Source organism: Hoplias malabaricus, chromosome 14 (assembly GCF_029633855.1).
Source record: "Hoplias malabaricus isolate fHopMal1 chromosome 14, fHopMal1.hap1, whole genome shotgun sequence".
NCBI lineage: Eukaryota > Metazoa > Chordata > Actinopteri > Characiformes > Erythrinidae > Hoplias > Hoplias malabaricus.
In genome coordinates this window covers 18,478,391-18,496,948 of record NC_089813.1, presented here as the reverse complement: position 1 = coordinate 18,496,948, position 18,558 = coordinate 18,478,391, and the positions used below count along the sequence as shown (strand labels likewise).

The 18,558-nt window shown below is 35.3% G+C and overlaps 1 protein-coding gene across 2 annotated transcripts in view; it reads right to left on the bottom strand.

Moving 5' to 3' along the window:
- The window catches only part of dock5 (dedicator of cytokinesis 5), a 208,447-nt gene extending 198,419 nt beyond the window's left edge, over positions 1 to 10,028 (bottom strand). For both annotated transcript variants that reach the window (XM_066643473.1, XM_066643474.1), the window contains exons 1-2: positions 9,609 to 10,028; positions 2,924 to 3,007 (exon numbers count right to left, since the gene is read on the bottom strand). In XM_066643473.1, the coding sequence (XP_066499570.1) occupies positions 2,924 to 3,007; positions 9,609 to 9,651 (127 nt within the window). In that variant the 5' untranslated portion in view covers positions 9,652 to 10,028. The remainder of the gene's footprint in view (positions 1 to 2,923; positions 3,008 to 9,608) is intronic.
- Between the last annotated feature and the right edge of the window lie 8,530 nt (positions 10,029 to 18,558).

Below are 18,558 nucleotides of genomic sequence, written 5' to 3'. Positions count from 1 at the left end.
TTATCATTAACAGCACTCCTCATGTTTACTGAACTGAATCATACATCACTCTTTATTTTATTAAATGTTTGAACTGGAAATAAGAGATGGTTTACCACTGGTAGAGCCAAGGTGCTAGACTACTACTGTCTGTATGTGTACTGGCTAATTAAAGTTATAGTATTAGAATGAAAAAATAGAAGACATGATATAAATGATATTACCACCAACTCCTAACATATCTTGTGTTTGTGTGTGTGTGTGTGTGATTATCCAGTCAGCCATGGATATTTGATTATTTTTCAAGACAAAACAGCCAGGTTCTGGTGAAAGAGAAAGGTGAAAATGGTGTGAAAATTGTCCACAATAGGGTGACCAGATGCCCTGGGGGGGGGGGGGGGGGGGGAAACAAAACAAAAAAACTGGCTAGTCCTAAATCTTGAACAAATTTTTCCTAAACAGTAACTGATCTGGCTGTAGAATAGCTCTTATGAACAGGCTGAAGTCTATATAATTGACATGTCTAATATATATATATATATATATTAGAATTAGTGTGTGATTTGAATTTGAACCCCCAGTAGCTCAATATTCTATGTAATATTCTATAATATTCTAATTATATAAATTAATATTAATCTATATATTTGTCTATTATTAGATTAAAATACTGCAGTAATCCTCTATGCAGTTGCTTAAATTATCCAGTAGGTGGAGTAGAGTGAAAAGATAATAGTCTCAATGAAGAAGTGTATTCACTCTTGTATAGAATAATGTATTGATAATCTCTCTCTGTCCCATCAGTAACATCCCTTAAATTCAAAATGAGTGTGAATATTTGGAAAAAAAATAAAGTTTCTCTGTTTGAACATTAAATATCTTGTCTTTGTAGTTTATTCATTGAATGTAGGTTGAAAAGGATTTGCAAATCATAGTATTCTGTTTTTATTTGTTTTACACAACATCCCAGCTTCATTGGAAATGGGGTTGTAAATTGAATGTGGATAAAAAAAAGAAATACTCTTAGATGGCTCCAAAGCCAAAAAGACTAGCAGATCTGAATCAGCAGTGTTAAGGAGAAATAACATCTACATTTAATTGAGGAACTTCAGCCAATTCAGAAATCTGCTACAAGAACCAGGAAGAGATAGCACATTACTCTGATTCTAACTACATTGCACTGGCTTCCTGTACATTATAAAATATATTTTAAAATCTTTTGTATATAAAACTCTACAAGTTTTACATCCTACATCCTTACCCTCCTACATCACAGTCTCTAATGTTTTAAGTCCTTTCTACTAAATAACCCCCCTGCTACAATATTAGAGACTCAGGCTCACTAGACATTTTTAAACGATGACTTAAAATATTCCTCTTTAAAAAGAGCTTATAATTAGCCAGACAGTCTACTTTATCTGTTACTATCATATATTTATTGTATTATGTCTTATTTTATTTCTTTTTATTATACATTATTCTATTTTATTCTATTTTCTGTTCTTCCAGTGACGCTCTATCTATCCTTTTTAATTATGATTCTTATTTTCTTAGGTTTTATGGTTTTACTTGTTCTTATTCCCCATGATTTGAGTGATCTGCTTTGTCTTTCATTATGTTCTGCTCTTGTACTTTTAAAATCTTAATATTTTTAAAACCGCGACCCTGAAATGGAGAAGCGGAGAAGAAAATGATGATGATGATGAATATTTTTAAAATTAGTTGTATTTATTTGCTGGATATTTTTGCTATATAAATAAAGTTATTATTTTTATTATGGTTATTTTATTGTGGTTATTCTTATTATTAAGAAGGTTGTTCTGAACAGCAGTGCAGACCTGCTCCTTGCATCGTGATTGGTTTTAATAACTTAAATGTAGCATTTTTTTTTTATTATTATTATTATTATTTTAAGTTGCTCCTCTTAAAAATTCATGGATACATTTATAGCTCTGAGGTAAAACCAAGGTAACTGTTATTCTGACTGTAGCATCCTATGTGGTATGTCAAAACTTGTTAACTTAAATGTATACATTTTTTCACATAGTGTTCTGTAGAAACCACATTTCATTTCTCCTTCAACACATCTGTGGTGACAATAAGGCTCACTGACTTTGAGAACCAAAGTAATTCTTTATACATAAAAATCACATTAGATAATTTCATAAGATTAAAAATAATATTGACAAATTACTTATATGTGCTTTTTGTGAAGACAACTTTTGTTATAGAAAAATTAAGCAGCATCTTGGATGCAGACATATTCAATGTCCAGCTGATTTTAATATAATGTATATGAAGTGTGCACTGAGTAACAGTACTATATAGGAAAACAAGTATTGAATTGGGACTTCATTTTGGCAAATGCCAAATATTAAAAGACTCAGATCGGTGACAAAAAACTTGATGAGGACATTACTAATATATGTGTGTGTGTGTATGTGTTATTGGTTATCCTGTTAATAACATCTAAATGATATTAAGACACTTTCCATAGTCTTTAAAAAGCTCATTAATTAAAAATACATGTAATATAGGCAGACAGTATTTTCCTATAGGCATTTTACTTTTGTATGTATTTTGATGCATTATCAAATGTTACAAAATTATGACAAGAACAGTGTATTAGTGTGATTAGAGACATTCTTTTTTCTCATCATTACAACAAAGTGACACAGAAGTTTACCAGAATTTGATCCCAATATAGGATTAGTATAAGCAATCATGCCAGTAATGCTTTTGGTGGAAAATGATATATTAGATTGTAGAATTTAATGCAGTATTATTTATGCAAATACTAAAGGACAATTCTACTTGTACTGCTTCATGTCCATGAAAACTCAGTTTTTCAAATCTACAGTAGTAATTAAGAATATTACAGAGCACTTCAGCCTTCAGTATCATGTTTAACACAAAGCCAAACATGTACAAGCTTGACACTTACCTTCAAACATCTCAAGAATGTGCACTGTGTCCCCCACCTGCAGACAGAGCTCCTCTTCCCTATTCGCATCATAGTTATAGGTTGCTAGATGGAAAAATTCAAAGAGATAGTAAGCACTCTAAATATGTTTTCAAAACTATAATATTGATACTGTGTGTTTTGAGAAGTCATACCAAACACAAAAACAACATTCCAAAAAGAATAATAAAATATTCTATGAAAAAAATTCTGAGAAAGGTGTGGCTATCACCAATATTTAAAAGAGGTCAGACATATTCACTAATCTATAAACTCCTCCTATAAACTCCTATAAACAAACATTCAAAATAGTCATGATTATTATGTGCTTATTTATATTATATATAAACTGCAGTGTAATTCTAGAGAGAGAGTGTCACTAGAGTGTCACTATTTAAAAATGTGTGTGTGTGTGTGTGTGTGTGGGGGGGGGGGGGGGGGGGGGGGGGGTTCAAGACTATAACAGAGCCAAACTGGTTTACTTTAATATATTTACTGTATTTTTAATGAAGGGATCAACAATTGGTTTCTTGGACTCTGAAACATCTATTAACCACCTACTCTGGAGAGCTCAGGGTCTACGGCATCTTCTGGAACTAACATTGTGTGCTAACAAATCTGTGAAGTATGTCCATTACTACTGTCCGACAGCCCTGGGTGAAGAAACGGAGATGTCAGCAGCTATGCTACGCTTGTTTCTGACTGAAATAAATCAAGAACCATTCTTTTGTGATTACATGCAGAACATGGATTGGCCTTGTCTTACTCAAATAGGAAAAAACATCCCAGAAAAAAGATGGCAACATGTTTCTCCAAAAACCTCTGTCACACATCACTCTGGACTTTCACAAAGACCTGGACACACACACACACCTCAGCCATCACAGACTATAAAATCTCATGTACTGACAATGTCACCTCTATCAAATGAGAAGATTAGGAACAATCAGAAGCACTGGATGAATGCCAAGGTTCATCTGCTGCTGAAAGCATGAGACACTGCTTTCAGATCAGGTGATGCTAAGGCCTACAACTCAACCAGGACCAGTCTGAGTAGTAGTTGTAATAGTAGTAGTAAAACCAAATTCAAGACCCTACAAGCTATATGCTGAAGAGCACTTCCACAACTCCCCCACTGAACGTGGAAGTGCATCTAAACCATCACAGCCTACAGACCATGCCATTGTTTAGGGCACGTTTAGAATGACATATTATGACAGAAATGGATTGGAAAATAATATGGATTACAACAGATTTGTCTGGAACAAAGCTGAAAACAGAGTCGGACACAAGCTCAGTACTGTCTGTAATTTCTAAACTAAATACAAATGTTTTCTAAGTTACCATTAGAAAAGACGTCAGTAATGCTAAAGACATCACTGGAGAGCAAGTGTCACCTAAAGGAAAATTTACACTGGATGTGACTTATGATGACAAAACACACTAATTAGAGTTCTATGTCTTGAAAAGTGAAGCACCTACTCTTTTTGGCCATGAGAGACTAACAAAAATCCAGCTTGACTGGCATGCTACTAAGGCCCTCAACATATCACAAAGCCTTGACACTAGCTCTGAACAAAAACTGTCACAACTCCTAAAAGCTCATGCAGAGGTGTTTGAGAAAGGTGTCGGCCAACTTAAAAGCAGAAACTGAACTAAATGACAATGTAACTCCACAATTCCACAAGGCACGCCCATTGCCATATGCACTACGTCCAAAAATTGATGTGGAAATTCAGGACTTGGAAGCATCTGGCATCCTCTCAAAGGTTGATTGAAGAGACTGGTCTACTCCCATAGTCCTAGTTATTAATTAAGGGAAAAGTGAGCATAAACCCAGTGCTGTGCACTGTCTAGTACCCTTTAAAGATTTGAAGATATCTTGTCTTCACTAGCCAGAGGTGAGAAGTTTTCAAAAATTGATTTGTCTCAGGTCTATCTTCAAACGGTAGTGGAGGAGTCAAGCAGGAGATTTTTGCATCAACATGCATAAGGGACTGTACCAGTATAATCGGCTTGTGTTTGGCATCACATCAACACCTGCCATCTAATGCCAAGTGCGATGAACCAAGTACTTTAGGATATACCCAGAACGCAGTGCTACCTGGATGATATTCTGGTTACAAGAAAGGATGACACAGATAATCAGATTTGGTCCACACAAAAAAGGTTGAGGCAGTGCTAAAAGGCCCACAGACCAGAAAATGTGTCCCAGTTAAGATCATATCTGGGCCTCGAAAATCACAATCACAAGTTTCTCCCAAACCTTGCCTCAGTATTGATTCTGAACACACTGCTGCCGGTAGGAACTAAATTTTCCATACAACGCTTGTGGAACAGCTGCCTGTAACCAATGCTGAGATTCAGAGAGAGACAAGAAATGATCCTACATTATCCAAAGTGTATGACAATGCCATGTTTTCTGACATTTATGCAAGAAGTGACCAACTTTCTGTTCGCAAGGGAACACTAATGTGTGGATCACGTGTAGTAGTGCCGTCCAAGCTATGCACAAGAGTACTGGAAAGCCCACAAGGGTCTACTTGGCATGGATAAGATGAAGAGTCTCGCCCATGGTGTACATATGGTGGCCAGGAATAGATATACATATTGCGGACATTACCAAGACCTCCTCAGAATGCCACAAAGTTAAGAACTGGCACCCATACACCCATGCGAGTGGCCATCTACATCATTGCAAAGAGTATATATTGATTTCATAGGACCTTTCACCTTTCATGAAGTTCATGTTCCTGATAGCTGTGGATGTCAGTTCAAAATGGCCAGAGGGCATACAAGTGAATATTTCCGTACTGAGAATCAACCTTTTTCTCTCTCTCTCTCTCTCTCTCTCTCTCTCTCTCTCTCTCTCAGAAAGGGTTTTTATCATCAACATGTGTGTCGGTGTGCACTGTTGGGCTGTGTTTAGCTAAATGACTTTTACTTTGTGCTCACAGATATAAGACTCAGCGCAGCCTCACGGAGCATCCCCTCCACACTGTAATACTGTATACTGTGATAATATTTTGAGATGGTATGAAAAATGTGGATACCACCCAACCCTAGGTCGCACACAGTAATTTGTTGAGAAGCATTTTAACCGTACTGATATTTCACAATAACAGCATGTCTTTTTTTCACAACCACTGTATCACTCTTTACATCGCAACTGTCCTTACATTGTTCACCGTAAACAGCGTTCAGCTCGTGTTTCACTGTCTTCAGTTTACTTCTAGAGTACGCACTGATAAAAAAACCTCTACGGATTATACTTATTTTTACTGTTATAAACACATACGTTTTATTTATTTTTTGTATTATATGGAGTCTGAGGGCAGTGACTGGCAGTAAAGAAAGTTTATCCATTATCCATTATCTGTAACCGCTTATCCAATTTAGGGTCGCGGGGGGTCCAGAGCCTACCTGGAATCATTGGGCGCAAGGCGGGAATACACCCTGGAGGGGACGCCATTCCTTCACAGGGCAAAGAAAGTTTAATTTAACACAAATATAAAATAAGACATGAAAAAGATATAATGAACCAAATCTTTATCTGAAAGGGCATGAAACAAGAAAATGAACTAACAATCTAAAATAAAATCGAACATCAAGAAAATAAACCAGATTATGAATGACGAGAGAAATCAGATAACAGTGGAGAGAAAGCCAGTGATCAGATTACAAATGAAGAGAGAAATCAGACACAAGTGGAGAGAAAGCCCATCAGAAATGCAATTACTGGAACAGTCCTGATTTTAGCATGCATGAGGAGCTTTTAGCACCAGGTAGTATATATATTAGAATACCACAAGGATCAAACAAAGCACATTTTTTTCCTGTATAAAAGGGCCCTCTTCAGAACAACATGATTCTGTGCCTTTTGCCTTAAATGAGAATCAGCTACAGCTGACTTCAGCACAGCAGAGCATCAAGTGAGAAGAAGAGTTGGCTTTTAGCCAATTTCACTTGGTTCTCTTTATTCTCTGTTCATATTTTCATATGAACTTATTTCACCATGCTCATGGTGTTTGTTTTGCTCATTTAAATGGTTCTTTGTTTTCTCTTATAAATATGGGTCCAGGGCTGTTATTGAAGATACACAGATGAGAAGGCAAGACAATCCCAGTTACCAAATACTGAGATTTTGGCATCTCCTTTTATAAAATTTCATATCCACAGACTTTTTTGTGTTTTGTGTTTTGAAATTACGCTCTTCTGTTCACTCTTATTGTGCACCGTCTCAGATTTTTGGAGTATGTTGGAGGCATAAAATTATATATTTGTTTATATTTACAAAACAAAATCCAGCTGTTCAGGAAAAAAATGTAGAGGGTTTATATGTCTATTGAACAAGATGAGGGGAAATAACATTTCATCTATGTACTCATAAAGAGTATTTATGTATTTATATACACATAACTGAATATAAGAAATATTCTCAAAGCATAATTTATTGTGTAAAACTTCCTTCTCTTAAGCCAGAAATTGAGGCTTTGCCCAGGCATGCTCCATTTTGTCCCTTGTTCTGGCAGGTAGCTTTCAATAAAATATCTCAAATAGAACAGCACATTACAAATCTCAAATCTGACTCACAGATGAGTAAGAGGCTGTTGCACTCTTCCTTAATACCACTGCACTGCAAGCCTCTTGTTCCATGCATTAAAATATATAACATTTAGAATGTCTTAAAAAATCTAAGTTAAACATTTATAGACATCTTAGTTACCAACACATTGTTCTTCCACAAGTTTATTATACATCATCTAAAAGTTTTGAGTTTGCATGAGGACCTTGGCTGTTCTGCACAGGTTCAGCTTAAACATTAACACCGAAAGCACAGTAAATGACTACCTTTGTGAAATCCACACCCATGCAAATCTAGGTCTTGGAGAGGAGTGGCAAACGAAGGAGAAGCAGATTTAGATACCTCAGGCTATGGCATGCAAAGTTCATCCAAAACACCCAGTCAAGAAAGAAAATAAATCCTCCTTGCGTTCTTACAGATCATTTTCTAATTCTAAGAAAACTACCTATATATGCTGTAAAATGTTGTCATGATTTGATCGATTACTTATTGAAAACATGACATAATGAGACTTTTTTTTAAAGCAAAATGTTGAAAAAAGATGTTGTCTGTCCCTATAAACACGTGTCCCTGGAGTCTACCCGGAAACACTGGGTACAAGGCAGGAACACACCCTGAGCAGGGAGCCAGTCCATCACAAGGCACCGAACAGTCACACATTAACTCAAACTGACACCTATGGACACGTTTGAGCAACTAATTACCTACCAATGTATGGTACAGGCAGTAGCACCCATCTCCAACTACAGCAAATATAGCTGGCAAGGACCAAGAGTTTAATTTCTTTATAAAGAAACCAGATTAAGGAATGCTTTCATTTACAACGATTTCACTGCACTGGTCTATAAACAGTAGCCAACATAATGACATATTAAGTTAAGAATTATCATTTTGGCATAGTGTTTTTAATCACAGTTTGTCTGTTGTTATTCCAAGTTGAGCTGAGGACCAGTACAATGACAAGAAAGTAACAATTTCATAGGCCAAAATTCATAACTCTACCAAGATTCCATGATATTGCACTGAAGGTACAAGCACAATAGTTAGCTGACTCACAAGATAAACTAATTACCAAAATTATATCAATTTTGCTCTCAAAGTAAAAGAGAAACGGTCTTGAACTGTGGCATTAAAATTTAGAATAACAATATCAACATTTAACAGCACTCCACACATAATTGCCAGGGGAGTTGTCTGGTTGTAAAAATGTTTGGAAATGCAATGAATTATTGCATGCATTTGAACACAAGCGCCTGTCCTTTTAGCTACAGGTCACATTTCCTGAAATGAGGTTTAATTAATAATTTGATTTCTGAAATAAGTGCAAAATCATTATTTGTCTATTAAAAACTAATATGCCAGAGAGTAACACTACACGTTAGATTCAGCGAATTTTACTTAGATATAATACTATAAAATGTAGTACAACAAATGCTGAAAATAAATCTAAAATTTCTTCATAAGCATTAAAAGATTTTCACAAACTAGTCTTGGAATTAGCAAATCTTTGACCTTTATTCGGACAGATTATATTCCACAGATATTTCAGGAAACTATATTAAGATTGAGTGTGAGATCAAGTTGGCAGTATGAATAAGTATTAAAGCTGCATTTTTTATTTTAGTATCAGATTGATTTTGTGTTTAATCTACATACAAAACCTGAAAAAAATAGCAATGAGTTATCCGCTTTTCAAAGCCACACAACTGTAATAAGATATATAAGTTATCACTTGATATTATAGTTTTTAATCACCGAAATCCTACAGAGGTACTCCATTATGGCTGAGTCAACGAAAAGCAACAATGTATTAATTAAAGTCCGACTACCAGAGTAAGGTTGGTGCCTTCATCTGTTATTCCGCTGCGTTATATCTGCACGTTTAAATCCTGTCACATTTGTGAAGCAGCTTTTAGACATCACTCGGTTGGAAAAATAGGGTTAAACGCGTAAATCTAACTGCTGAGTGGCTTTGATTTGTACTGGTAAACTTCCGTGCAAACAAGCAAGAAGTGCTGCCACACGACCGAACGTATTTCAAAATGTCAAAACAAATTAAATAAAGAAAATTCCAAGACTTACCAACTCCATATTTTTCCTTTTTGGTGGGAATCCAGCGTGACATTACGGGGGACTTTGCGGAATTAAATAAATTAATAAATATATGCCATCAGAAGCTGAAACGTCTTTCCCTGCTTGAACATCACAGTTCCTGTATTATACGTAGAACTGTTGCTGAGACGCAGAGAAACACGGGAACGTGTGTAACGTTAAGCGTGCTCGCGCAGACCTGAGCTACGTCTTTCATGCGCACAGGCTGTTTTTTTCCTCGCGTCTCCTTACCTGGGCTCAAATTGTGGGCTATTTTTTTATCTCCTTTAATCATGAGAGTGAAAAGCTTTTATATTTGAAATGCGTTAAATGCGCAGTTAAATGTTTATTGGTCCAACAAGCGCTATATTATGAGCATTTTAATTATTTTTTGCATGCGGAAGAAAACACATTGACCATCCACTCCTGCCTGGTGCCTATTGCACTTCCATGTGGTATTTTTCGTATGTAGGATTAACCTGGATAGTAAACGATCCAAATATTCTCTCAGCTTCCGGAATGTGTCTGCCCATATGAAAAAAAGGCAAACAAGGGTTTTTCTTGCTGAAATCAGAAAAAATCAGTTATATATAAGAAAAATGAATGTCTGACATCCTATTCTTGAAGATATTTAGGTAATGTTTTACATTACAACATATATATAGTGTGCTGTTACTATTTATGTGTACTACATAATACATGATATATATGTATAGGCACTAGTAATAATAGAAAAAGGTTCAACATACTGGGACCAGTAGAAGCCAAACCAAAAAAAAAAAACTTAAGGTAAAATGTAAAAGGTGAAAACATGATAAATTTAAAGAAATATTAATTAAAATTACTGCAGCAAAAAACATATGTTACAGATTTTCTCAGAATTTTTATGATTAATGCAGCCAGGAGTGCCTAAACACCTTCAATTAAGTGGTGGGACTGAACGTTCTGCAGAGAAACACATTTTACAGATGTGTCCATCAATTATTACAATTGAACACCCGTAATTAAGTGATGGTGCTAAAAGCTGTGGTGGACATCCAAGCAGAAACATAAAACTGACAACTACATTTTGCTCAGAGTATTTAATTAAGTTTAATGCCAAGAACCAGAGATCAATTATTGACACTTAGACCATACTCGGGTACAGGATATAGCGTGGGAAATATTTTTCCACACACCTTAGGCATATAATGAAATGTATGTACACCAACAAACAAATTCAGATAACATGCAAAAATAACATACATCTACAAAACATCCCATTTAATATTTTGCAGAGAAACACATATTTTAAAGATTTTGTTTACAAATAATAAAATAATTTTAAATTACTGCAATCAAATATGTTTGAAAACCGAGCACACTGTCCAATTCAGTTATTATATTGAAAAAAAATCTGACATTCTTCAGACTTTGAGATATAACTGATAGAACTCTTAGTTACTAACATTTTATATTACGAAATAATATAATAACATTATTAGTCATGTAGATCTGGGAGCACACATGAAATATCAAAGTTTTGTCCCAGAAGTTCAGGTGAGCCTGAAGGCCATAAGCTGGGTACTGTGTGACTGGGCATCAGTTTCTGCTGGACTGGACACTTGTGACGATGCTATGGAGTGCTAGGATGCACATACCTCCTCTTAATGGACAACCCATTGATCAGAATAGATGACACAGATAAAATCTGCATCTTTGCTTCAGCTCTCTCCCATTTCAGTGTTCTCCTTACTGTCTAGACTTCATTGGTTTTCCTCCAGACTCTTCTGTTGTGATTAGAGGTACCACTAGGTCTGGTTTAGCTGTGTTCCAGCAATGTGAAGTGTACTGGAACCTGTAAAGTGGGAGTTATTCACATGGTTAATCTTTGCTGAAACACATTTGATGGTCAGCGCTTCTTTGTATTCGACAAACTTCTCTAATTTTTGTTTGATGGGTTGATTTGATCTTTCCACATCCCCACCTGATTGCTGTTGATACTCTCAGTGTGTCCTTAGCTCTAATTTCAGAAAGATGTGAGATAATTTATTCAGAAAGTTTGTGCCAGTATTAGAGGAATATTTTTTGGCACTCCCAAACACAGAACAATTTCACTGCAGTCTCACCTCAAAGAATGCTGAAAAAAAAGTGTCAGCAAAATCTGTCACAGAAAACCATGATGAGTTTAATGGAATTTCTGTCAGAATACTGGCATATGGAGTAGGATTAGTGATGTGACATTTGAAGCGAAGCTTCAGAGTATGTGTCGAGCAAAAAGGGGCATGACAGATTAAAACCCCAGTTTGAGGCCTGTATCATTTGTGGATTTTTAGTTGGCATTTGGTGTTGGTGAGAGGGAGGCAATTGGAGTGTGTGTTTGATAAGTGTCAGAGTTAGTGTTTAAAGCTAATTTACTATATCATAGATTATATCAGCTATTATTAGTATTATACTGCATTAGACTATATTATATTATTAGGTTAGTGTTTAGTGGGCTACTTGACTTTATTGCTATTTAGTATTCATTCATTCATTATCTGTAACCGCTTATCCAGTTCAGGGTCGCGGTGGGTCCAGAGCCTACCTGGAATCATTGGGCACAAGGCGGGAATACACCTTGGAGGGGGCACCAGTCCTTCACAGGGCAACACACACTCACACATTCACTCACACCTACGGACACTTTTGAGTCACCAATCCACCTGTTATGTTTTTGGACTGTGGGAGGAAACCGGAGCACGAGGAGGAAAGCCACGCGGACACGGGGAGAACACACCATATATATATATATATATATATATATATATATATATATATATATATATATATATATATATATATATATATATATATATACATACTCTGGCAAGCCAAACAGGAAATATTTAATAAACTTTGATATATATAGAATGAACACTGATATATATAGAATGAACGCTGATATATATAGAATCAACACTGATATATATAGAATGAAAGCTGATATATATATATAGAATGAACATTGATATATATATATAATGAACTTTGATATATATAGAATGAACGATGATATATATAGAATGAACGCTGATATATATAGAATGAACTTTGATATATATAGAATGAATGCTGATATATATAGAATGAACGCTGATATAAATAGAATGAACTTTGATATATATATAGAATGAACACTGATATATATAGAATGAACTTTGATATATATAGAATGAACACTGATATATATAGAATGAACTTAGATATATATCGAAAGAACACTGATATATATAGAATGAACTTTGATATATATAGAATGAACGCTGATATATATAGAATGAAAGCTGACATACAGGGGTTGGACAATGGACAATGAAACTAAAACACCTGGTTTTAGACAACAATAATGTATTAGTGTGGTGTATATGGCATATGGCAAGCCAAACAGGAAATATTTAATGAACTTTGATATATATAGAATGAACGCTGATATATATAGAATGAACTTTGATATATATAGAATGAACGCTGATATATATAGAATGAACTTTGATATATATAGAATGAAAGTTGATATATATAGAATGAACTTTGATATATATAGAATGAACGCTGATATATATAGAATGAACGCTGATATATATAGAATGAACTTTGATATATATAGAATGAAAGTTGATATATATAGAATGAACTTTGATATATATAGAATGAACGCTGATATATAGAATTAACGCTGATATATATAGAATGAACTTTGATATATATAGAATGAACGCTGATATATAGAATGAACGCTGATATATATAGAATGAACTTTGATATATATATAGAATGAACGCTGATATATATAGAATGAACTTTGATATATATAGAATGAAAGTTGATATATATAGAATGAACTTTGATATATATAGAATGAACTTTGATATATATAGAATGAAAGTTGATATATATAGAATGAACTTTGATATATATAGAATGAACTTTGATATATATAGAATGAACGCTGATATATATAGAATGAAAGCTGACATACAGGGGTTGGACAATGAAACTAAAACACCTGGTTTTAGACAACAATAATGTATTAGTGTGGTGTAGGGCCTCCTTTTGTGGCCAATACAGCAGCAATTTGTCTTGAGAAAGTCCTGTACAGTGGTCAGAGGGATTTTAAGCCATTCTTCTTGCAGGATAGTGGCCAGGTCACTACGTGATGCTGGTGGAGGAAAACGTTTCCTGATTCGCTTCTCCAAAACACCCCAAAGTGGCTCAATAATATTTAGATCTGGTGACTGTGCAGGCTATGGGAGATGTTCAACTTCACTTTCGTGTTCAACAAACCAATCTTTCATCAGTCTTGCTGTGTGTATTCGTGCATTGTCATCCTGATACACGGAATCGCCTTCAGGATACAATGTTTGAACCATTGAATGCACATGATCCTCCAGAATGGTTCGGAAGTCCTTGGCCATGATCATTCTATATATATCAGCGTTCATTATATATCCCCCATACTCAAATAGCGGCCTCCTGGCCTTTTTAGGCCCATTGGTCATCTATTTCTGGCACGAAAGCTGTTTTGAAAAGTTTTTTTTTATTATGATTTTTTTTTTAATCGCGCTGTCCGCTCTTATTTTGAAATCGCGCACCGCGAGGCTGGTGATTGCCTCCATGGCAACAATAAACAGATAGCAGTAAAGTCTTCGGAAACGAGACAGTCAAAGTTCATTCTATATATATCAAAGTTCATTCTATATATATCAGCGTTCATTCTATATATATCAAAGTTCATTCTATATATATCAGCGTTCATTCTATATATATCAACTTTCATTCTATATATATCAAAGTTCATTCTATATATATCAGCGTTCATTCTATATATATCAACTTTCATTCTATATATATCAGCGTTCATTCTATATATATCAGCGTTCATTCTATATATATCAACTTTCATTCTATATATATCAGCGTTCATTCTATATATATCAAAGTTCATTCTATATATATCAACTTTCATTCTATATATATCAGCGTTCATTCTATATATATCAACTTTCATTCTATATATATCAAAGTTCATTCTATATATATCAGCGTTCATTCTATATATATCAACTTTCATTCTATATATATCAAAGTTCATTCTATATATATCAACTTTCATTCTATATATATCAGCGTTCATTCTATATATATCAACTTTCATTCTATATATATCAAAGTTCATTCTATATATATCAACTTTCATTCTATATATATCAGCGTTCATTCTATATATATCAACTTTCATTCTATATATATCAAAGTTCATTCTATATATATCAGCGTTCATTCTATATATATCAGCGTTCATTCTATATATATCAACTTTCATTCTATATATATCAACTTTCATTCTATATATATCAGCGTTCATTCTATATATATCAACTTTCATTCTATATATATCAGCGTTCATTCTATATATATCAACTTTCATTCTATATATATCAACTTTTATTCTATATATATCAAAGTTCATTCTATATATATCAAAGTTCATGGGTTTCCTCCGGGTGCTCCGGTTTCCTCCCACAGTTCAAAAACACCCGTTGGTAGGTGGATTGGCGACTCAAAAGTGTCCGTAGCAGTGGCGGATGCTGGTCTTTCAAGGAGGGGAAACTCAATTTCGGCCTACATCATAACGTGTCGGTTTATTTATACGTAAATTCTACTCTCCGTTCCTTTTCAAGAAAATTATCTGTGACCCTGTCGTACCAACAAGGCTTCTTTTCCAGGGACTTGACTAGTGTCCTCTCAATGGCCAGCAGAGCTAGGCTGCTTAAACGGCCTTGGCCCATGTGAAGTGTGTCCGCCTGTGAGTGGTTTGTGATGGTGGAGGGGCTCAGCAGCACCCGCTGGACAGAAACTGCGATAGAAGTCAGAAAGAGTGATAGAAGTCAGTCTCCAAACAAAAGCAGCTACAAAAAACCCACCAGAAATAGAAGCTTTGTTGCTAGTCGTTTTTAACAAAGACAATGCCGCTAAGAGGATTAAAAAATTCTCAGGTTCAACTCAGAACAGAATGAAAATGTAATGCTCCCACGGATCTTTGCAGCAAAGGATCGCTGATTCACTCATTTCGCTGTCAATCAAAAATGGATTCAGCCTCAGACAGATCATCCAATCATCATGCAGAAGCTGAGCCTCCGGGCCAGCCGAGGCCAGCCCACTGCCCCATAGACCCCCAGAGACGCTGAGCATCCGATGGGCAGGACAAAGCCCAGCATTTGTCCAATGACTCATCTCATTTCGCTGCACTTTGCTGCTTTGCTATTGAACTCTGTGGACGCTCAGCGTCCACACTGTTTAAGTCACTGTGAAGCTGCGGGAATGATTGAGAGGAAAGTCTTTACCAGTGATAAGAAGCTGATTCTGAACAAAAGTTGAGTGCGTTGTAGTGCATATTGATTCAATGACATGTACACACAACAGTATATATTTGATTGCTTATTTTTTGACATTTTAGGGGAAGCTGAGCTTCCCTTGCAGTCTTAGAACAATCGCCTCTGGTCCGTAGGTGTGAGTGTTTGAGTGAATGTGTGTGTGTGTGTGTGTGTGTGTGTCTGTGTTTCCCTGTGAAGGACTGGCGCCCCCTCCGGGGTGTATTCATGCCTTGCGCCCAATGATTCGAGGTAGGCTCTGGACCCACCGCGACCTTCAACTGGATAAGCGGTTACAGATAATGAATGAATGAATGCTCAAAATAAGGTCGTTCATAATATTGTATTTGAGTTTCATAAAGTCATCATTATGATCTCCTCCATAGCCTATATAATATTTCCTTATTTGTTTTATTGTTATAATGAATGTAAAGTGCTTGCTGTATCATAAAGAGCTCACTTACAGCAACAACACATCTTACATTGTGGAAGATGTGGGAATTAAGTAGTTCATTCACATACTGGATCCGTTCTACCATCCAGACAGGTGCTTGTGGCAGGCATATGGATTATGTGTTTCATTGCTACTAGAACATGAAATGAATAGTAGGTTAACAACTCCATACTGCTCTGTTGCAGTTTACTGTCCTTCACTCCCAGTTCCATAAGCACTTTTTAAACTCCCAGTTTCATAAGCACCTTTTAAACTCCCAGTTCCATAAGCACTTTAGCATTCAGTGTCAGTGTACATAACTTTTTTTTATTTTTTTATTTTGAGTGTTCAACATCACAACACCCAACTAATAATATTTCCATGCAAACACACAACTTTAATATTTATTGAAAAAGAGTGGCAAAATAGTTTATTTTATACATAGACATTACAGGATGCTCTGGCTCAGGATTAAGTTAGTCTGTCATATATCCCTTTGCATAGCAGGTTTCACTAGTGAGAACGATTCAATGAGGCTTCAGGTAACAAACCTTTGGCCTGGAAAACTACACAGCAGGACTCAGAAACTAGGCCAAAAACATACATGAATCCCCAAACACAATGACCCACAACCAGGAAACACAGACATGGACTATAAGAAGACAACTCTAACAAGAAACACCTGGACACTAATTAGGACACGTGACACTAGACACACAAGCATGAAGCAGACACAAGACAGGGGGAAAAGTCACGACACAGGGAGCACAAACAAGAAACAATACAAAACAGAACACAAAACTAGGCACATTACACTGGATAATAAAAATTGTAATATTGTATAGTAATGAACCTGTCTACAGTTTTAGAACCTGTCTACAGTTTTAAAATTGTAATATTGTGATAAATATCAAGATAAATACATATATAAAAACTTATGTTGATAACATTTTTGGCCGTGTCGTCCAGCTCTATCTCTCTTACCCAGTAAATTGTTCTTGATGATGAATCATTTTTGGTCATCAACAACCAGATATTTATGCGCCTTCTTGATGTGTTAGGGCCCAAGTTCAAAATTCCCAGCCGTTATTGTATAAAGGAAAGCTTGTTGCTCGTGTTACTAATTTATAGATAGATACTTTATTGATCCCAGAGGGAAATTCAAATTATTGCTAGTGTAATGTCGGAAATAAAAAATAGACAGTTCCAGAAATTAACAATAAAGATTTTTATTAAACAAATTTTTTAAATTAATAACTACACTATTACACAATGCTCCTGATTGCTTAATTTTAAGTATCGGTATCAACAAGTAGAAAAATACACACACTTGTACTCGTACTCGGTTAGGGGGAAAAAAATGGTATTTATGCAAACCCTATTAATTACTATGCTCATTGACCTGCTGAAGGATTATTGGCTCTGAAATTTAACCTGACCTGAAAATAAATATTCCATACAAGAAACGTGTGCACACAAATGAATAACCAAGGATTGTTTTTATGAATACAACTGGTTTATTAAATGTAACATCAGAAATTAAATTTTGATTATACATTCATATAATGAAATGGAGTACAGCGTTACATGAGGGAAGAGGGAGATAAATAGATGATGTCTATGATAACTACCCTAATTTCTAAATAGGCTATAGTTTATCCCAGGAAAACATTCGAAACCACCTCTGAGGCATGAAATTAAATTAGCCATGATCTTACTTCATAACTGGAGATAATGTGAGCAGAGGACTTCACAGATGCCGAGGCTTTCACTTTTTTTTTTTTACACATTTTTTAACCAAAGAACACATAAAGTATCTAGCTATAACAGAAATAAATTTGAATTAAAGTTTATTATTAATTTAGTCTCTGACTGAAGCTGAATTATTTTCTTGCCCCCTGGTGACCTTGTGCCATAAACAGGCCCTGGAGGGTAGTTTTATGAGCCCTTTTTCCAGACTTTGAGGCACCAAAAGTTATCTAGACTCTAGGGGAAATTGAGATGATCAGATAAGTCAATGACCAGGCCAAGTTCTGAACATTAATGTCCCAAAAATCAAATCTTCAATATGAAATAGTAAAGCCCATTCATCTTATAACACTACAAACCCCCTCTG